This window comes from Hirundo rustica, chromosome 1, assembly GCF_015227805.2.
Source record: "Hirundo rustica isolate bHirRus1 chromosome 1, bHirRus1.pri.v3, whole genome shotgun sequence".
NCBI lineage: Eukaryota > Metazoa > Chordata > Aves > Passeriformes > Hirundinidae > Hirundo > Hirundo rustica.
Window position 1 is genome coordinate 29,583,763 of NC_053450.1, and position 22,762 is coordinate 29,606,524.

Here is a 22,762-nt window from a genome sequence, read left to right on the forward strand (position 1 = left end):
CTAATGGCATTGTAGCCCAGCTGTCAGTCTGCCTGTTTCCTGGTGCTCAGACTGTTCTGAAATTCCCTTCTGACAATTCTGGAAGGCGGCTGCTATGTGTTTGTACTGGATTGTCAAATGATTTTCTGTTTCCAACCCATTTGGCAAAAGAACTTGGCCACCCTGTCTGTTCAAAGTCTACTGCACATCCAGAAATGGGTAGATGAATGACCATGGATACCCAGGGGAGCTGGGATTAATAGACTCCCTTTGTTGTTTGTCTTGGCTTTTAAATGGCTGTGTTTGGACTCACACAGCTCTGCAGTGATGCAGGATTCCAACATACATAGGAGGCTTTTATTTCAAGTTTATTTTCAATGCTGTTTGAAGTGCTGGAAAAGTTTTTTTCAAATCTTTGATAGTTCTAACATAGTTGTAAACCTCGTATGTTAAGTGTTTCTTTTACAGATGTAGTGAAAAAATGAAAAAAAAAAAAAGGCTCTAAATGGGAGAAAGATAAAGAAGACTAATAAGAAGAGAAAAATATGAAATGGTGGAGAAAACAAAAAGCAATATTCGAGGGGGAATATTCAGAAGACTTAAATGTAATAAGGCATAACCAATGCAGCTCCAGCTGCAGCATCTAATGTTACATCATAGAATCAAAGAATCATAGACTGCCTTTGACTGGAACAGATTTAAAGATCATCCAGTTCCAACTCCCTGACATAGGCAGGTGCATCTTCCACTAGACCAGGTTGTGCAAAGCCCCATCCAACCTGATCTAGGACACTTTGAGGGATGGGGGCACCCACAGCTTCTCTGCGCAACCTGTGTCACTGCCTCACCACCCACATATTAAAGAACTTTCTCCTACCATCTAGTCTAAATCTCCCCTCTTTTAGTTGAAAACCATTCTTCCTTGTTCTATCATTATCTGTGCTTGGAAAAAAAAAAATCACTTTCTCTCTATTTTACAAGCCCTCTTAAGGTACTGAAAGGCTGCAAAATAATGTGGAGAAACAAAAATATTTATTTGTTAATATTTAAATATGGAAGAATAAAAATATTGGAGAATATTCCTGGTAGAGATACCTTTGCTCCAAGAAACATACTGATGTGCTAAAAATGCAAGGAAACTCCTGTGATATCCATGTCATATTTTTAAGGGATCATGTGCATCCTCAGTTTTCAGAGATAGTGGTTCAGAAGGAAATCCACATCTGTTACCTAGCTGGCTGGAGATAGATGCAGACTACTAAACGATGAAGTAATGAGCAAAATTAATTATGGAAACTGGCTTTGGAGATACAGTGTTTAATTATTACTCACAGGAAGAAAATTCTCCTTATCTGAGTAAGCGGTGCTTTATTTTCTCACATCTATTTATCTATCTTTGACAGATATATCCAAATATTGAAGTAATTGATATGGAGGTAAAAGTTATCCTTTTTTGCTCTAAAACAAGAAATGGGTTCAGAGAACTGCTTTTAAGCTGGGAATTTCAGCTTGAATGCGTTCAACCTCAGACACCAGTACCCTTAGTTACTAGGGTGTCTGAGACACACTTCCAGTCACGAGTGCTCCTCTTTCGCAGCACGTTTGTTCACTGATTGGGGTTTTTTTTACAATACAGTTGTTCAGAAAAAGTGCAATAACATTGGCATTCCTCAATATGCTGTGTATCTAAGAGATACTATTAATGGAGCAGATTGTGAAGACAGCAGGAATGGCCCATACTGCAGTGTAAATGCCAAGGAGAAGCCTAGGTACGGTGACTTGATGTACTGATGTTTTCAGGGGAAGGAACTGAGGATTTTTCCATGTAAAAGCATGGGAATGGACTGAAATTAGACTTCTCTCAGAAATATCCATTTGGCAGGAGAGTCAGAACCATGTGGTATGTAACTATGTGTGAAGCTCTGCTTCTAGTGAAGCTGGCTGATGAAAAGTTTTGCTTAAATTTAGGTGAGGATCTCTTTTTTAAATTTATTTTTGTACAGACTGCCAAATGACCTTTGGGATGTGGAGTAAAAGAAAAAAAAGAGTCCACCCATGCTGTGATTAAGAAAATTCACTTTCTCCCCCTCAACTGGTACAAAATTGCTGCTCTCAAGGTTCTGACCTGTGGGGGTGAACAAGACATGTTGGGGATGTGCAAGAAATACTGCCTGAGCCCTCTGCCTTCATGGTCTGCTGTTGTTGTGTGGTATTTGGGTTTATATTGTATTTCATTTTTGTATTGGGTTTTGTAATGGTTTCTTCTGTACCCCCTGTTCCCCTGGAAAATGTATCATCCCGAGGTTTGTCCCTGCTCCTTTTCCCTGCCCATTCTCCCACACTGGAATGTAACCCAACTCTGTTCCACTCCCACCTTATCCATGATTGGGTAGTGGCTTGTCCTCGCCCCTAGCCCCTTCCCCCTGGATAAAAGCCAGGAAAAGGAGTGGATTTCTTCTTGGCTAGGGGGCAGGGACTGGGCTCCTGACCCGGCAGGGGCAGGATCACAGGAGAAAGACTGAATAAAGCCCTGATTTCCCCCTGGATGAAGTGCAGACCCTTTCCTTTGCCATTGACAGGTGCCTGCTCTCTCTAAAGGAAAAGGTTCACAGCTGCTCCTAGGTTTTTTGGGGCCCTGAGGAAAAATCCTTCCAGCTGTGGTTTGTCTCTCAAGCTAGCCGAGGCAAAAATGAAGCCAGAGAGAGAGAGAGACACCACAGTCTGCTGCAGTTTGAGGCCTGGCATAAAGTTAATGATGATCAATGTCACATTGTCTTATGGTTGTTCATTAGTGGCAGAGCCCACAGCAAACTGGGGAGAGAATGCTTGCTGGCACTGGGATGTATGCTCCCGGCTCCATGTGCTCTGAGACAGACCCTGGTGCCCAACACCACACCCTCTCCTTGTTGGTGAAAAACATTTTCCTATAGGCACACATTTCATAGGCTAATTTATTTATTTTATTTTATTTTATTTTATTTTATTTTATTTTATTTTATTTTATTTTATTTTATTTTATATTTTAATTTTTTTTTAATGAGGAACTGCAAAGTTTCTTGCCATTTTGTCTATATTTTGTAAAACTTAGGAGTGAAGCACTGCATATAGACACGCTATGGTGTAAATCAAAATGTGACAGAAACATCTGTTTCAGGTGCTGGTTACACCTGTTACTGGGACCTTTACATGGAAAAATGCTTCATGCTGTATTCCTCCTCCACACAAGCACAGCTGAGGGCCAGCAGCAATAGAAAGGGAGATCAGTAAGTGAGCAAGACAGGAGACATATGTCTCAGGCACTGCCTATCTTCATTCCCATCCTTTTCACCTTAAAATTTGGTGGAAAAGGGTAACAGAAATGAGATGGAAAAAGAAAGCTCCACTTTTGATAGGGAAGGTGTGCATTCCTTCTCTGCCTGTCACCTGGAGCAGCAGTTTTATAGGTGCCATGCCATGTCCAGGGAGGAACATTTGTCCCCCAACTCTGTCTCCTTCCCTGCCTTGGCAAAGCCCTTCCCCATCAGCCTCCTGTACAGAGCAGTAAAAAAAAAGCATGGATGGCCAAAGCAGAGATGGATTGAGAGTCTCAAGAGCTGCCTCTGGGCAGGCTGTGGGGCTGGCTCAAAGGAGCTGGATGCTAAAACCCAACACTGAGCATGTTCCTGATGCTGGCAGAGGTGCCCGGGGCTGGCTGCTGCTGTGGGGAGCACAGCGAGCCTGGCCAAGACCAGGCTGCACAGCAGGCTTGTCTTGTGGGATCTCATTACAATGGCATTAAAAACCCATGGAGCCATAAGTCTATATCCAACAGCATGAAAGTTTAAAAAATATGACTATTTTCCTGCATTCTTTGTCGCACTAAGCACTAGGGATAAGCTTGATTGAATTTCATCCCAGTACAAAGCCATTAAAAGGATTTAATTGCGTACAGTTTCTCTCCTATAATGTAAAGTCTGGTAGAAATGCACATCCCTTTAGTGTATCTTTTTTATGCTGGTAAGTAAATTGAACATAGGCAGTAAAAAGATATAATTTGACATATGCCCCTTGAAGTCTGTACACCACTAGTAAGAACAGCTGAACATTTAAGACCAATGGGTAAAAATTGATAAATGTTAAATATTCTGTAAGAAAAACTTCTGCTGCATACAATGTCACAGTGCTCTAATTTTTTAACTGAGAAGGATTAAAAGATCTTTCTGATAATCCACCAAGGTAGAAAAATATAGCACACATATGCAAAAAAAACCTAAAAAACCAACCAAACAACAACAACAAAAAAACCCACAAAAACAATTACATACTGTAAAGAGGATTCTATAAATGGAAAGGACAAATCTGTGACTAGCCCAAATAAGCTTTGCTGTGTAATGTAAAAAGTAAAAAATGCCTCAGGTGAAACTGAGAGTATGAGGTCATGACTGTCAAGTGAGGTAGAGAAAAAGGAGAGAAAAAGAAAGAGAAGTCCTGTAAAAGCTTACAAGGAAATAAACAAGAATGATAACTGGAAAAAGCATAATCAGGAGACTAATGAAGTGCATGTATTGCTCTAGATGTTCTTGTGAGTTTGAAAATTTATTAATGAACACTGCCTAATTAACAGAGTAGAACCTAAATCCTAAGCTGTGTAAAATTCATTAGCAATTTTTTTTAAAAAAAGTCAATTCTCATCCATTAGTTATACTTGATTTTAATTAGAACTGTACTGGAAGGACATGATCTAGAATGACATAGATGGAAAAGTATGATAATAACAGCCATGCTGGCTTTTAGAAAAAGTGTGCTTGGTTTGTCTAGCAGCAGAAAGTGGAAGAAGATGCTGAGGGAAACTAGATGAAGTTGGGCAAATCTCTCTAGCTTTCATCACTCAGCAAGTTCCACATTTTCTGAGTCACAAGTTCCATTCACATAATAATTTCCTACAACTTAGTGCTCTATAAATTTTGCTATTATCTTATTTATCTAAATAATATTATAATAACCTCTAAACAGTCTGTGATAACAAATATACCTTGAATAAACAATACATGAAAACATGATTCCTTTTTGAAATTGCTGTATGATGATTTCCTCAAATGTTTTGTCCCCTTTGGATTTTGTGAAATAGAGTGTAATTGTTCCTATTCATCTTCTCATTACCATTCATGACTTTGTAGACTTCTATCCTATCTTTCATCTGTTGTCTCTTTCCAAGCTGAAAAGTAGACTGTTTAATTTATCTTCTTATGGAAGATTTTCTGTTCCTCTAATTGCTTTTTTATCCTTCTCTGTGCTATGCTGCTTTTTGGGGCAAAAATGAAGTCAATAGTTGAGATGTGAAAACACCAGGGATTTTAATAGTGATGTAAAGAAATACTTTTCTCTGTTCTTTTTTCCTTTCCCAGCAATTTCTGCTGCAATGCTTATGTGGAGTATCTTGTCTATTAAAATAACTCAGTTATATGTTTATTCAAAATGAATATAGTATCAAGGGGAAGAGATGGCAGGTGTCTGTATTGCTATCACTGATTACCAATCTATTGCATAATGAGTTTTTCTTTAGGAAGAAATGAACAGTAATGAAATCAATGTAATGAAACCTCTGAAACATTCAATTTGTATTTTCCACCAAGTGTATGCATAATATCAAGCTTTTTATTAGCTGTCATTTCATTCTGTGTCTGTATCTTTACTTGAGCATTTGTACTCTGCGCAGAGGAACTTCATGGATGGAGTTTTGGGGGAATATCATAACCTGAGTGAGAGCTCACCCTTCTCAGCAGGTGCTAGTGCAAATGGAAATTCCCTTGATATACAGTCATATCTTCTTCCTGAAATTAATGCTCTGGCAGAAATATTTGTTTGAAAGAAGCAATAGTGCTAAAGAGCGTGTGCTAGAACCACAGAGTCATTGTTAGCAAGCCAGCAAAAATGACAAAAGTAGCAACACTGCAGTTCTCATCTAGATGAATTGTTAAAATTAGTGAGGTCCAGAATAGTCAGGTTTCAATGCAAATCCAAACTGAGTGCCAGGTTTTAAAGACATGTCAGTAATCCAGATCTATTGACTTCAGCAGAGCCGTGACAAAACACACACCAGAGTAATCACACGCTTGAGGTTCCTGGCAGTGACCCTGATCTGGTGTGACAGGAATGAAAGAGAATGGAATGGCTTTTCCTGGATCTGATCCATGCGCTATCTGTGGCATAGATGTGGTTCCCTGAACTTCTGTATACATTTTTTTCGACATCAGGAAAAGTTCTGTTAACAGCGGTTTTAGCAAGAAATCACATTGTTTTAAAGATAAATGAAAGGCTTAAGAGACATATAAGCTTGTTTCACTTTCAGTAACCCTCTACTAGGGACCCCATGAGCAGGTAGATGGGGTCTCTAATGCCTATTTAACTGTGCAAGCTGATTTGCCACAAAATAACATTGATCTCCTGGGTGAAGGACTCAGAAAGTCCCAAGATCCTAAAGCTTCTGTGGCTCTCCTTCTGTGTGTCAGCAAAAAGAAACATGAACATGAAAAGAAAAATGAAACATTAACTAGGACAATATATTACCAATTTTGATTTTTCTGTGGTCATTGCAGCCTGTCATGACTTTTCTGGAATGGTGCAACACAGCATAAATGCTGTGCTGTGCCGTGAGTGTATGGAACACTGATAATTTCCAGACTGGCAGTTCAGGCTGGCTATGGTGGGTGTCATCTTCTGACTTACCTGGAGTTTGTCTTTTTCTCTTCGTAAAAAGTAAAAAAAAAAGCAACCTGATTCAGCTCTGGCTTAGAGAAAATGAAGACCACTTCAACACATCAGTCATGATGAAAGCCAAATAAGCAGTTAACAGGTATTCCCAGCTGCCTTTGTGCCAACCTTTGTGAAAAAGGTGTAACGACTCTTCCAAATGCTATGTGACAAACTTAGTGATTATGAAACAGAACTTTACCACTATGGGTAGGATGATAAAGAGGGGAAGTCCCCTCTCCTCTAGAAGGCCAATTTCCATCAGTACTGAAACTGCCAGAAATGCCTCTTAGCATCCGTGCTACCCTAGCGTCTTCATTCAAGTATGTGTGAATGATCCCAAACTCGCTCTATTCAGGGTGCTCCTCTATATTTCATAAATAAGACATTTGAGCTGCCTTATGCAGACCCTGTGAATAATTTCCATGCACACTACGAGGAGTCAAGATCTGGTAGCCCTGAGAGCATCTGCTTGAATTGCAGATCTATCTCTTAAACTCAGACACAATAATTGCGCTGCTTTTGAGCAACAATAACAGATGTCCCAAATGAACCCCTAGTTACATTCACACGGTAAGCAAGCACATTTGAGCCCATTTGGCCCCTGTCTGAAGCTATGTCTATTTTGTGATGCGTGCTTCCCCAGCATTGAAACCAATGAGACTTGTTTGCAAGCTGCTGAAGGAGAATGAACTCATAAACATATTGATGATTTTTGTCCGTGCAGGGTATCATGAGTCAGTGATGGCAATGGAAAACACACAAATGGGCAGGAAACTCGACTGCTGTTCTGTACACATGTCTAATTACTAACTTTTTTTTTTTTTTTAAAGAAAGATACCTTTCTCCTCTCCTCTGCCGCCTCCAGCTTTTTCTGGATCTCCTCAAGAGAGAGTTCTTTCTTCTTTGGAGAAGCTAAAGTTCGTGGTGCTTCTGAGACAGGAGATGGTGGCTTTAGGATCAGTTCAAAGGCCTGGCCTGAGGCACGTTTGTTGATTTGTTTCACTTCCATGTCTGCACAATAAGGTGGGAAATTGTAAATCCTTCAATACACCAGCAGTATGGAGGAGAGAAGCAGCACTGATATCAGAGTAGGATCAGAAGCACAGACAAATGATTTAGCATCTTTGCCTTGGGCATTTTAAATGCAATGGCAGATTATGGGCTGAAAACTGTTCTCGGGAGTACATTCCATTTTATCTGTAATAGCTTAATTATACCTTAATTGCATAAAGATAACAATTTGCAGCAATTTTGGAAGCTTATTGGGGTTCTGCGCCATTTTAGACCCCCTGCAAGCAGTGCCCAAGCTGATTAATTTTTAAGTATGCCTCCATCTTTTCTTCATTTTCTTGGGAATTATGCCAGCTCCGTGAAGAGCTGTAATTCTCAAATGGGGAGTAGGGGAAAGAACAGCTCAGTATGAGAGGGCTAATGTTAAAAGTTTAGTTAGCTCCTATTAGGAACAATATTCAGCTTCATGGGTACTGCACACTCCATAGAAAGTAATAGCCCAAACCAGCAATTGTTAAATCAGCAAAATATTCACCAATATTCACCAACTAACACTATGGACTAGGGGGTGAACTGAGTGGTTTCCCAGCAGTAGCACGTTTTCTGACCTGCAGGATGATTTCCAGCAAACATCACTCACCATCATATTTATAGATGTTCATGTTGCGAGGTTCCGGGTAAAAACAGGAGCAGATCAGCGAGAGCATGGACAGCTCCTTCATCTTTTCCTTGTAAGCTGAAAGGAGAGATCTTGTTAGCATGCTTCACTTCACCAGCTCCTCCTTAGTGAATCTCTAGCTGAGATGAGTGGCTGGGGACCAGATAGCCTACTCCATCACCCACCTGGCAGATTTCTCTAGGATATTTACTTTCAACTATTTCTTTTCAACATTGAGCCTTTATCAAATCACAAATGAGATCCTCAGAACTGCAGAGATGGCTTCTGGTCCTCTACATGACCTCAGCCTTAGGCATAATGCAGGGAGTCCTCTCTGGTTTATAGAAAGTTAATCTGGCTACCGGGAAATGCATTTAGCATTGGAAGAGTGCCACGACTTCACTCTCCCCTGGCAGGTGGAGAGACATGAAGCTCTCATAGTTTCTCTGATGTATCCAAATTCAATTGAGAACAGCTATGAAAAGCTGGCCATATATTACCATAGGTAGATACTAAAGACATTATTTTACAAATGAAAATGTCATCCAGAAAATTAAAAATAAAACCAGAAATGAGGATGTATTTATCAAATCATTTGCATAATGTACTTAATATGCTTAACTACCTGAAACAAAACTTTTCCTTCCCCACTTACTGGCCAAAATATGTGGCTTTCACACACAGGTCTAGTCTATATTAGCTGGTGCAATTAATACCCTTGTAATTTGCCTTCATGGTGCTATCTTTGCTGACTTTATAATGCCTGTAGGCCCCAGTCATGAACGAGGAGGCACTGGTCTAAAAATGGTGATACCAATACATAACCATTATGCAGCGTGCTGTGCTCACCCTCTCTAATTGCTTGTAAGAAAACAGTCTTGTACTTGGCCACTTGGCAAGCCAGTGACAGAGCCCAGACTAGAGCTGGCTCTCCTGGGTCGTGGGACAATACCCTGCCCACTGCCCACACTCCACAACGCAGGGATGTTAAGGGAGGGTGCTTCGAAATTCACCTTGGCACGCAGAAATTCCTGCTATTACCAAAATTATTTCTACAGAGGCAGACACTCATTTGCTGTCAGCATGTGAAAACGTGGCTTAGAATATATGTGACTGAAAGTATTGTACTTAATAGACTAGACCAAATTAACCCTTGTTGTTGCTAAAGGAAAATCAGTCGGTCCTTTTATCTTCAAACTGTGGATACATATGAAATTCTCAATCAGCCTTTCTTATGGATGCTCTGGTGATTTTTGATTTTGCTTTTCCTACTCAGAAAGAAACCTGAGATGGATGAGGGCTTGAGAGCCTTTGGGTCCTGTCCAGTATGGTGATATTTGAATAATCCATGATTCAAGACAAAAAATTTCTAGCTGCCAGTAAAGGATTAGTTAATTTAATTAAGCTTTGCACAAAGGCCTCTAACCTTTAATAACTCACCTAAAGGATATATCGCTTTTCAGAAACCATTGGTAAAGGACAGGATTTGAAGTTAGGAGTGTACTGAAGACTACGCTTTCTGTGAACTTAAGCTGTCATGGAAGCCTGATCTTGACACAATTTTGGTTTGAAATCTAAGTACCAACTTGCAAAGAATAACCCAAAAATCTTCTGAAGAGAAAAATCATGTCTATCTGATATATGCTGAATTATGAATAATAATAAACATAATGAATTGTTCACTTAGACCTCCATCCAACAAGCACACAGGTGTGGTTTTCCAGACTTTTCTTAGAGGAGGGCTTGCCCAGCCAGCTGCCCCTACCACTGGAATTGCATTCTTCCCAGCAGCAAGGTTGTGGAGTGGGTGCACATTAAACCTTGGCACGTTGCTAAACATAGAGAAAATGGACACTGGGTTTTGTGTTAAAGGCATGGTCATTGATGATATAACCAGAGTCTTGTATGAGGTCTGCTGAATCACTGCTAAAATGTATACCTTAAAATATCTTTGGGGAAAAAGGCATACAAGGCAGCATCCTAGGAATTTCACCTTTTGGGGCCTTTGTTAATATTTTTTATCTTTGCTTGACATTGAATATGTTTTGCTTCCTAACAGCATTTAAAAGGATTAGAGAAAGGTGGGGTTTTTTTCCCAACTTGCCATTTGCAAAACACAGCAGGAGGAAGATAAAACCAGGCTCAGTTCTCTTTCCTTCAGTGCAATAGATGCACTGAAAGCATGCTGGCAGAATCATTGTCTTAGTTCATTCTGGCCACTGGCAGAATTAGGATGACTTTCCATCCTTTACAAGAATTACATTTTCTTTTTTTTTGTGGTATTGATTGAGTCTGCTCTTGCCCTAGAGACTCCTTCAGCCGTAGCTGGAACTTAGCTTGGATATTCACAGAAGTTCTGGAGGCTTCTGCAGCCCTGGGAACCGAACAACCTTCCATGGTGGCAACCTCGGTTTTCCTGTTGTAGACTTAAGGGCTGAGGGTGTCAAAGGACCTGAAGAGGACACACACCTCCTCTGGTGTCCAGCATCAACATCATGATGACATGTCCCCTTTGATCAGGCTCAGCTCTGAGAAGCAGGAGCCTTGCTTTGTTCAGCTCTCCTTTCCTTAAACATTTCCTTAAGACACATTGAAAAGCGGAAAGCAGTAATGTTAGTCCAGTTGGTGGTCTGATAAAAGTGGCTGGCCCATGTCGCAGGGGTTAGACAGGGAGGTAATTGCAGTTTCCCAAATCCCAAGGGTTAGTGTTTTAGCAATGGAAGCCTGTTATCTCGAGGTTTTTTGTTAAGAAAGCGGCGCACAGAGACAAAACAACCAACAGCAGAGCTCTTGTGCAATCTGCACAGGACCTCTTGTGTAACCTGAAAGAGACACAAAAATTACCTGCCTCATAGTGGAGCTTTTCAAAACCCTTCAAGACAAGCAGTGATTGCAACAAAGTTTATTTTCCAAATGTGTTATCACTGGCTTGCTAATTACATCCCCCCTTGTGCAGTCATGTAGGCCACATATCATTCCATTAACTGTGCGAGTTAAATGAAGGAGAGCAAATGATGGTAATTGTAAGACTACAAAAGCTTTGATAGGGAAATTGCTAGGCAAGAACAATGTTGACAAAAGACAGCAACAGAATCTTTTTAGTTATATGCAGCAAGATCTAAGTGTTTATATGCATTCAGAACACTGATTTTTGCTAAAACCAGAAGAGAATTCAGTATTAACATTTCTTGTAGTTTTGCTGTGGATATACTAGTATTCATAGTCTTAAATTTGGAAACTGTGTGGTTTCTAGTGTGTACTAGAATTTATAGTCTTAAATTCGGGAATTTACCTTTTAAGAATAAAACCCTCATATTTAGAGTTGCAGAGAAAGCCTTAGAAATACTATCAAATGGCTTAAAACTTTGACGGTTTCTGAAAAGAATGAACTCAGATAGCTATGAAACTCAAGAATGCATGATATTTTTTCTGAACAAGTCCCAAATGTACCTTAAAGTTTTTGTTTTCAGCCAACTCCACCCTTTCCTCAACCTTCTGGCACTATTTTCAACACCTGTATTTAGAAACTGTAAAACTATTCCCTCTGTTGGGTGAACATCCATGCTCTTCCTTTGTGGGCTCTACTTGCTGGTCCAGGCAAGATCTTCAGGGGCCTTTTAGGGGCTCCAGTTCTAAACTGCATCAGCAAGAAGGGAAGGACAGCAGGACTGGACCTTTGGAGGGAAGCAATTCTAAGGATTTCATAGCCATGTTGTATAGTTTTGGGGATCTTTTCTTTAGGTTGGTCTGGTCCCATGGTCTGAACAGCCATTAGAGTCTGGGGCATACTAGATATGCTGCTAATACACACCTTCCAATTTCAGTGCCTGCCAGCTAAACTCATTTGTGCTCCCAGATTTCTCTGTTGTGCGAACCGAAGTGTGGTCAGCTGGGGTGTTTTGATGATGCTCTTTGAAAATGCTCTACTGATCTCAAATAATATGTTTATTCAGATATATCCTATATTCCTCTGCTAATGACAGAAAAGTAGTCCATTGCCAGTCCTGCAGCTCACTTGCCCAATGAATGAAGCTGCTATGGCTGCCATTAGAAGTCAGCAACCCCTTATTTGCTGCTGGGAGAAACAGGAAGGTTAAGGAAAGCACTGCTAAACCCCTCCTGCCTGTTCTCATCTGTTATCCAATAGCTGTAAGGAATTTTTTTACAGTTTACACTGTAAAATGAAAATCTGTCCTGGCTGATAGGCCGTGGGCAATTTGGGTCACATTTTGTTCCTTGGCAAAGCACAGCTCAGACAGATTGCTGTGTCACTGCAGAGACCATTATTCATAAGCAAGACTATTTTTAACACATGAAGGGAGAGAGAAAGTGTAAATGTTACTTATAATTAACATCTGATGAAGGCAAAAATGTTGATTATTTTTGCCTTACTGAATCCAGTCCACATATAAGAAATGTATTTTATACACAAATTAATATGTATACATATGTCACATGCATTAATATGTATGCATCACATACATTAATTTTTAATGTTACTGTATTTTGACATTTCAAGTACCATTTGCCAACTAGTTATTGAAGTTCTGCACACCTGGAAGGAAAAGGAAACTGGCACATTGCCCATGGTTAGAATGTGCAAGCCATAACACACCTCAGCCCTGTGGTCTCCTGCCAAGAACCTATGTGACAGTTGCCTTTCTGAGACTGAACTGAAATTCTGCTTAGTTTTCACCTCTGGAAGCCATTGAAGCGTTAAGATGTAAGATTAAGCTTGAAACGCAGGCAGAGAAAACCTATCACACCCATCCTTCATATGGATTTCTGATGGATGTTATTGACAATATCTTTTGTTACAAATTTTGGTAATGCTCCCTCTGGGGTGCTAGAGCTTTTGGTTTGTCAAGGCAATGCTTTAAGTCATATAATTTTATGAACACTAACAGCCACACTCTGTTGACCAGTAATTTACAACTTTTTTTTACAAATCCATTCTAGTAATGTGCTGCATCCTTTTCTGCCAAGCCAGATTATGCTGTATAATCCCAGCTGTGTTGTTTCCCCATAGCTGGTGGATATTTGAAGAAAGTTACATGATCAGTGCTAAAGTGGTGAGTTAATACTGGGACAAGCACATGGGACTGGGTGAATTAAAATTCAAGATGGGGCATGAGTAGTATGAATTATAGGTATCATTTAGTTTTTGGCATGTTTGAGACCTATCAGCCTGGGACTCACTTGAATTAATGCTGGCCATTATTTAAGAGAGCTACTTTGCAGAACTCATGAAAGCTTACTTTTTAGTCAAGGGAGAGATTAGCACTACCAGAGAACGATGGTCCCATTCAGATGTCATATGTTAAACAGATTAGGTTGTTAAAACCAGCAAATCTGTCTTCACTGTCAGGAAGCCTAAGGAGGTTTATAGGCTTATGGAACCACCAGTGATGGAGAGAATAAAAGCAAAAGCCCCTGCAGTAAATATATCTTATCCATCCCTTATGCTCAACCATGAATGATATCTCATTTTGGTGGTTCACACAGGTGGGACTTATTTTGTTACTCTCTGAATGCAAAGCACTGCTTGCCAGAGTATCAGGTTGAGTCGATCTCACAACCTTATGTATACGTGTGCTTCTCCAGTTTCCCCAACAAAAATAAAGTTGCTTTACTGCTTAGGAACTCTTTCATGCCCTACAGTGCTCACCTGTTTCACTGTCGGGAAAGGTGGCACAGGACTCCCACTCACTTGGGGCCATTCTTTGGGGACCAAGTCTTTAAAATTGCTCTCTTAATATACTGCAATGCAGTTTAATATAGAGATGAGAATAGAGTTTTGGTTATGTCCCCTGTCCCTGATTTTTTGATATTTCTATATCTAGGCAATAGAATAAGCAGGTATTATGAAAAAGTAACAAGAAACAGAAACAAGGGGGGGGGGGGGGAACCCAAAACCAAACCCAAACCCAAACCAGTTAACCAGTGAGTTTCCTCCGTCAACTGTGACTCTGGAATTACGTACAATATGCCCAGAAAACAAGAAAGAAAGAACTTGGGGCAGCTGTAATCTGCCTTTGTGGCAATTAGGAATTTGAAAAAATAGTTTTAGGCATTAATTTCTGTAATTCTCATGAATGTTCCTGGGTTTTGGCAGAAATATCATCAATTTTATTCTTCCCAACACAAGATACTTTTAACAAAAGTCTTTAAAATTATTTGGGAGGGAATCAAATATTAGTGTCATCCACAAAAGCACAGAGTGGCTGTGAAATCAGGGACCACAGTTCTTCAAAATACACAAAAATACCTAATGCAAGCAACAGATCTGACCTTCAGCTTCTTATTAAGACTGTGTCAGATTGTGTCAGTGAACCCTGATCAGTCCTTGAGTGCAAGGCCTGGCATACGATTTCCACAGCATAATTTAGGTGACAGCATAGGATCTGGCTGGAAAACCCATCCTGTTTTATACAAGGAGCTGTTTACTTCTTGTTTACACAAGAAGCTGTTTGCTTATGGAAGGACTGTCCAGTAAAGGTTTCCTTGAACTTCTAGTGCAGGGATACAAATACATACAAACATGCAAACTCGAGAGTGGTGCAAGTCTCACTAAAAATTGCTCCTAATTTTACAACCTAATCTATCACTGATCATGACTATGGCTTTTTGGACTACTTCAGGTATCATGTCTTTCGTTTTTACTTATTGTGCGTGGTTAGAGCCAAATGTCTTTGCTCACTTTATGATGTCAGAATGTTAAGATGTAAAGGTACTATTTTGTATTATTTCAATGTATGTAATTTTCACTGCTGAAACATTTATTGAACCTTGACTGTTACAGTCATCTGTGACATGAGTTAATGGGACTTCTTTGTCAAGCTAATGCGAGCCCATTTCCAAAATGAGATTTTGATGTAAAGGGTTTTTTTAATTTGAAAAAACAACTTTGTCATGATTACTCATCAGTGTTTGTTTTGAGTAATGATGCAGATGCTTTGTTATAGTCACCTTGTGTTTTCTAGTCACTGGAATGAAAACACACACATTTCCTTCTAGTGTGGAAAGAATACAGCAGACATGCCTGTGCAGAGTCTAACAAGATGAAGTTTAGTAAGTCCAAGTGCTGAGTCCTGCATTTTGGTCACTATAACCCCCTGCAGTGTTACAGGCTGGGGAGGGTGTGGCTGGACAGTGCCCAGGAGGAAAGGGACTTTGGGGGACTGGTGCCAGCAGCTGAACATGAGCCAGCAGTGTGCCCAGGTGGCCAAGAGGGCCAATGGCATCCTGGCCTGGATCAGGAATGGTGTGGCCAGCAGGAGCAGGGAGGTCATTCTTCCCCTGTAGCTGGCACTGGTGAGGCCACACCTTGAGTGCTGTGTCCAGTTCTGGGCCCCTCAGTTTAGGGAGGATGCTGAGACCTTGAGTGCATCCAGAGGAAGCAGCAAGGCTGGTGAGGGGCTTGGAACACAAACCCTATGAGGAATGAATGAGGGAGCTGGGGTTGTTCAGCCTTGAGAAAAGCAGACTCAGAGGTGACCTTATCACTCTCTACAGCTTTCTGAAAGGTGGCTGTAGACGGCTGGGAGTTGGTCTCTTTCTCCAGGCAGCAACTGACAGAACAAGAGGACACAGTCTTAAGCTGAGCCAAGGGAAATGTGGATTGGATGTTAGGAAAAAAGTTTTTATGGAAAGAGTAGTAAAGTACTGGAGTGTACTTTATGGGGAGTGGTGGAGTCACCATCCCTGGATGTGTTTAAAAAAAGATTGGGTGTGGCACTCAGTGCCATGATTTAGTTGAGGTGTTGGGGCATGGGTTGGACTCGGTGATCTTGAAGGTCTCTTCCAACCTAGTGATTCTGTCATTCTGTGACTCTGTGATCCTGTCCAGAGCCTGTTGGTGCACTAAGGGCCTCACTGCCTCACCACACTGCATGGTGGTGGAAACATGGGAAGACAAGACAGGAAAGCCATGGACTAGCTCCTCCTTCTTCAGCTCTGCAGAACCTGGTCCATAGCAGTGGCAGAGACAGATACTACGCTCTCTTCTGAGTCACCCCTTTGCAGAGCCCATGCAAAGGCACTGGCATGAAGAAGTCCCTGGCAGTTCAATTCCAAAAGTCCTCTGGGTCTGAGGGGAAGGCCAAGGAGCCAGTACTAATATACAGGACTGTGGTCCTCTTGAAATTTGTTTGAACTTAAGAGAACTTCAACCAAGGTGAAAACAAAAATCCCAGAGGTGGTGTGGTGTGTGGTGTGTGGTGTGGTTTTGTTTTTTTTTTTTTTTTTTTTTTTTTTTTTTTTTTTGTTTTTTTTTTTTTTTGGTTTTTTTTTTTTTTTTTTTTTTTTCCACAAGGGGAAAACACAGCCTTCTTTAAGGTCTGCTTTGTCTTTACAAGGCATCCCTTCACCATATTTCCCTCTGTATCTCTACATCCCATCTGCCTTCCCCCAGTTTTCTTCCCATAGAGTTTTCTGTGTAGGAAAGGATATAAATTACTAAAAAGACTTTGAAAACAATGGGGAGGATGAAGAGTGAAGAATGAACTTAAAGGCTACAGTAGTCCAAAGACAGCTTTATTTCCTGCTGGTTAACTGAACATAACTGCTTAATTTTTGTGCAGTCAGAAGTTCAAACACTGTTTTTCAGATGATTTGGCAGGATACTGATGTTTAAGATGCTGAGCTTACACCTACTTCATAAGAGGCCACCAGAGACGCAGATAGTTTCTGATTATCATGTAAGTGTGAAAGTCATGCAAACATCAAAATTTGAAAATTTTTAAGGCAGGCCCAGCCAGGAACCATTCTGCTATCTGCTGTCTCCTGTATTCATTGGAAGCAAAAAAGTATGGAAATTCAGCTATGGGATGATTTGAACTAAAATAATTTTGCTGAATGTGGACTGGATGGAAAAAGTGAATTGGCTTTGAGCAAGCACCAGGAGGAAAACAGCAAGACCAGGAGGAAATAACCTTCCTTATTTGGCTCACCTTAACAGCTGGAGAGATATCATTGGTTTTGTTGCATACCTGCACCTGGGGCAAAGATCTTCTTTTGATTGGCATTGTAGCAAGCTTGGCTCTGTGATGCCTTACAAAAAAATCTGTTTTAGTTTTAGCTGAGGACTCCTGCTAGAGTAGTAGTAAGGATTCTCCGCGTATAGTTCTGGGACTGATTCTATCACTGATTTTCCTGTTCTCAAGAAAAATCCCTATCTCCTGATCTATAACTTAGAGTCTTATATGAATGATTTAAGAAACAAAACCTTGAGCTCTGGAGTTTTTGAATGGGTGGATTTGCCTACCATGATTTAGTGCTCATGGTGTGTAATGTATTTCCTCTGCACTGTATGCCTGAAGAGTTGTGACATACCCTTTCACCAGAACACAAAGACATTAATCTCTTTTACACTTCTGAGACAGGTTTCATGTGAAATGGCTTAAAAAGACAGATATTTCACTCCAAAGTTTCCATTAGCATGGCTTTGAAAATCCCTCCTGGTAGGCACCACTGGACCATGATGTCCATCTACTTGCAGGCTAAAAAGCAGTGTTTTCAGGAGTCCTGATGTACATGTCTGAAGGCCAGGGAAGCAGAAGGGTTTTCAAAGACTCCTCTCAACACAACCACCCTAGCTTTGATGTATGCTGGTTATTTTGTCCCAGCATTCCTGAGACAGGGGCTACCAGTTGTACTTGCCTTCCATAAATCAGCATGGTGGAGTTTGCTTCCCTGCAATAGCACAACCCCAGATTGTCGGTCCTTCTCTCAGAAGTGGACCTGTAGTACTCAGGAGCTCCCTGAGCTGAGCTATTTCCTGTGGTGCTTGGCTTGGTTCTGGGGCCAGGCTGGTGGCTGAAGCACCAGGACATGCAAAGGAGCTGGAACTTCTTCAGTGTCTTTCTAAATGTGGGGTGGGGAGAACTGAGTTACAGATTGGAAGCTGCCAAGCCTGCAAGCAGCCCACTTTCCCTCAGCAGCATGCAGGCTTCTGCCACCACAGCAAGCAGATCTGCAGCTTGGTGCTGAACCGAGCAGTGGTGGGGAGTGAAATTTTGAGTCCTTGTGTTGAGCACTCCGATCTCCTCTGGTGCCTCGAGCAGAGAACCCAGCAGAACACCCAGGACTAGGCTGTCAGGGATGGCTGCTCCCTCCCAGTGTGCTCTTAAGGTCATCTCGTCATTGCTTTGTGGGAGTGTGCGGGGGCCCAGCTGAGATCTGCTCCACTTTCTGTAAAAATGTGTCAGATGCAAACACCCTATGCCAAAGAGCTTATGGTGTGGGAAAGAGAGGTGAGGGATGCTGGGGGAAAAAATCACCTAGACATGAAAAAAAAAAGCCTTAGGTCACAGACCTGTTCTGTAGGAAAGCTTCTTGGGGAACAGAGCTCTCCTGAATTCTGTGTAAGTGACACCTCTTTGCAAGTGCTGCAGGCAATACAGGTGCTGGCTGGTGAAACACCGCCTTGAGGGAGGATGCAAATCAAATATGGTGAAATAGAATGGCAATGGTTTAGTCACGCAGCCTACTATGATCAAACAGCATCTTCCCGAGGTGTGAATCACTGTGGGTTCTGTTCCAGCACAGTAAGACTGGGTTACTAGAGCAGGGTGTGAGAGAGCTGGCTGCCAGTGTTACTTTTATTTATCTGAATCTCACTGTCATCCATGTGTGTTCATAACAGTGGTATTTATTTAATTTATCCTGGGGATATCTTCAGAGGCTTCCACTGACTTAAATTTGCATCACCCTTATCCCTTTATGTTGGCTCGACCAACGCTTCCTGGTCGTGCATCACCTGGCCATGCATTGCCCACTGACACTCGACACTGGGCGTCATTTTGTTCCAAGCCACCTGTTTTTTATCATGCTCGGAGACTAATGACATAACCTTGCATATTGCCAGTCTTTGTGATGGAAATAGTTCTGCTACTCTTTCTTTTCATCTGAACACAGCAGATCCTTTCTGGACTTGTACCTGGTATTACAGGATGAAATCCCTCCCCTCGCCTCTATGCTGAGATTACAGTCAAATTGTTCATACTGAGCTTCTCCAGAAAAAAAAAAAAAAAAAAAAAAATTAGCAGAAATACCCACATGTTTTGAAAGAAAACCACTGATACAGCATCAAGGAAAGGAATGGTCCAAAATGGCTCAGGAAAAGCAAGCAATTAAGAAAGAATGGGTAAGGAGTGCAACTTTTTCTGTTTTCATCATTCTGCTGTTGTGAAGTACCTCCATCAAGGGAACAGAGATAGATTGCTACAGCGACAGTCCCCAGTAACAGACAGGCTGGTTCTTGCCATTTTTCTGGCTCAGATATGCACACAATTTTAACAGAACTGTACATCTGATATAAAATATGACATTTTTATAACTCACATAGGCTTTTTTAAACACAATCTTCGTTAACCTGTGGCATTCCAAAGTGCAGATACTTTTAATGTCTATTTTCAAAATTTTGCTTTGAACTGATGAAAGCCAAAATATTTAGTTTTGTCTCGAGATTCAGAAAAAATCAGCCAAATAAATTTGAAGTTGTTTTTTTTTTCCACTAGACAAAAAAAAAAAAAAAAAAAAAAAAAAAAAAAAAAAAAAAAAAAAAAAAAAAAAAGGCAGCAGGGCAATTAGCTAAGTAGAAATTTGAGTTTGTATGATAATATAAATACAATTATGATTTCTTGTTGGGTTGGACTCTCAATCTTTGCATTCCAGTAAATAAATGCATTCCTTGCTTGTTGAGTCATGAAAATGAGTGCAAAACCTATTGCAGTTATTTTCACACTATAACTATCAGGAGAATCAATTTAAGAGAGAATATGCAGCTGTGAGGGCTGTAGATAGTACCTTTCAAAACTAATCATTCCATATAGACTAGAAAACATTTTATGGGGAGAGAAAACCAAACACATAGAATCATTAATTAGTTATTTTTTATATATATATATATACACACTTAAAAGTATAGATGTGTGTGTGTGTGTATATACATAAATATACACAGAGGTATATAAAGCTTTATTTGTGTAAGTTTATTGGTTGATTCTGAGCAATTCCCATGCATTTAATGTACTTAACCCAAAGCCAAATATGTGTAACTGCATCTTTATGCCACACAATCATTTTTACTGGCTGCCATGACTACCGACTAAATGTCAAAATGCAAAAGACAATGAAAGGAGGCAGTCTGGAAAATCCAATTTACTTCTGGGTTTTGAATGGAATTTTAATTTTGTGGAACATTTTAAAATAAGAATGTCTCATCAGTTTGAATAAAGGCATTTTCTTTATAAAGTTTGATTTCTGCATACTATTGCAAATGACATATGTAAGTAGATTACTTACAAAGGAAGAATTCCAATCCTTGCAATAATACAATGGGACACCCATTATAATTGTGTTAATTAACAGTAGTATTTTAAATTTGAATGCCAGAACAAAGCAAGCTCAGAGCAAATAACTTTTGAGTTTCCATATAAAACTGATATTAGATTTTGCTTGATGACATAACTCATAATTGTGGAAGATTTTGCTTTAAACACAAGGAGGTGTGATAATGGAAACTGTGTTACTCTGATGCTTTACGTTGTATCACTTAATTCCCCTTTTTCATAACAGAAACTATGGAAATGTAAATGTTTTTATACAATTTTAAGTCTACTCAGGGTATATGTGGGAATAAGGGATTGTTTTTAATTATGCAATATTACAAAGGACTAAATTTCTGGGTTTAGAGAAATGTAATCCCTAATTTAAAATATTTTCCCTATGTAGGAAGCCTATCAAAGGCATGTTTATCTTTGGAGAAATCCTTTGATTCAAAAATAATGTCTTCAGGTTTTGAAGGACCGAAAGCACTGCACAGAGTAAGCAAAAATGACAGCAGCTCCCTCACCAACCGTGCTGATACAAAGCAGGTTCTGTAAAGCTCATCTTTTCTCTTGGTGTTTTCTGCTAACAAGTGGGCAGCAGAATGACTAGGAGAAGTATCTTTTGGCAGGTCACCAAATCTAGAAACTGGGGCTAGTGTGGAAATCTAATTTTACAACATTGAAAGGATAGGATGATTTCCTGTTGGTCTTCTCCACAGTCCAAAAAAAGTACAAATGCCCGAGCGAGGTTTCAGATGCTGGGTTCCTAAACCCATAACTGTCAACACTTGAAGGATGAAGAGTAAGAACCAAAGTAGGAGTTGATACTGGGGAAGTGACTTTTCAAAAAAAATATGTTTGCAGAAATAAATTCAGCATGTGTAGGTTGTCTCTGAAGGTCCTTCAAGGGAGAGGTGGTTTTTTTTGTTGTTGTTTTTTTTTTGTTTTGTTTTGGTTTGGGTTTTTTTTTGTTTTTGTTTTTGTTTTGTTTTTTTTTGTTTGTGTGTGTGTGTGTGTGGTTTTTTTTCCCCTTCAATCTTTCTTTTAAATGTTGAGGTTTGGAAGACAAGAAAAGAAGCAGATGTGTGCCTGAATCACCAGGAGGGGTTGAGTTCACTGTTGATTAAAGGTGTTTGGTGCTGTGGAGCTGCACCTGAGGTACTACATCCAGCCTTGGACCCCGCAACTTAAGAGTGACATGGAGGAACACGTCAGGTCAAAGTCCAGTGGAGGGCTGTCTGGGAGGTGAGGGATAATTGGGCAAATAGGCGGCTTAATGACACTATATTAGGTGCTGAAATGGCAGAACCAAACCCTCCCATATGACATACATCTGTCACTCTGTGGCTTCCAGAGTTTGCTATGCGATCTCTACCTAAACAATCTCTACCTAAAGTTCTTACTATTAATTACTTTAGTAGTTTTATTTATTATTTCTTATTTAATTTTATTTTATTATATACAGATTTATACTTTTTTTATTGTACCCTGCCATGACTTTATGCATATATGCAAACATTTGATTGCTTCCATAATGAAAATAATGATACCTCTCAACAGCATATAAAATCTATCATGGTTGGGCATAGATTATAAATATTATTGAATATGCTAACCAGAAGCTGTATAAAATTAACAAGAGAAAAGAAAAAGGAAAGATAAAGAATGACACCTCTTCTTGGGAATCATACTGATGGTGCAAAGAAATTAGTATATTATTCAGAATTGATTAAATTGGCTGAGAGGGAACATTTGCTGGTGGGATACTTTTATTACAATAGATGCTACAATAAAACTAGAACAAGAGTCACTGCTTGCAGTGAAGTAACGTGTGTTTTAAGTAGCTTTGCTCAGGTCTGCATAATAAAAGGACTTTGATTTTTGAAGTGTAGAATTAATGCATAAATGAATAAATGTCTATGCTATAACAATTTATATGGACTTTTGGAAATGTGACTGCTCCCAATTAAGTCTTTCATGACCCACCTCTCTTTTTCATCTTTGTCTTCTCCTTCCCTCTTTTTAGCTGTTTTTCAGTTTAGTGGTATTT

At 40.1% G+C, this 22,762-nt stretch overlaps 1 protein-coding gene across 1 annotated transcript in view; it reads right to left on the reverse strand.

Annotated features, from left to right (window-relative positions):
• The window catches only part of STMN2 (stathmin 2), a 41,843-nt gene that overhangs the window by 7,436 nt on the left and 11,645 nt on the right, over window positions 1–22,762 (reverse strand). The window contains exons 2-3 of the mRNA XM_040077093.2: window positions 8,363–8,458; window positions 7,550–7,722 (exon numbers count right to left, since the gene is read on the reverse strand). Coding sequence (XP_039933027.1) covers window positions 7,550–7,722; window positions 8,363–8,458 — 269 coding nt within the window. The remainder of the gene's footprint in view (window positions 1–7,549; window positions 7,723–8,362; window positions 8,459–22,762) is intronic.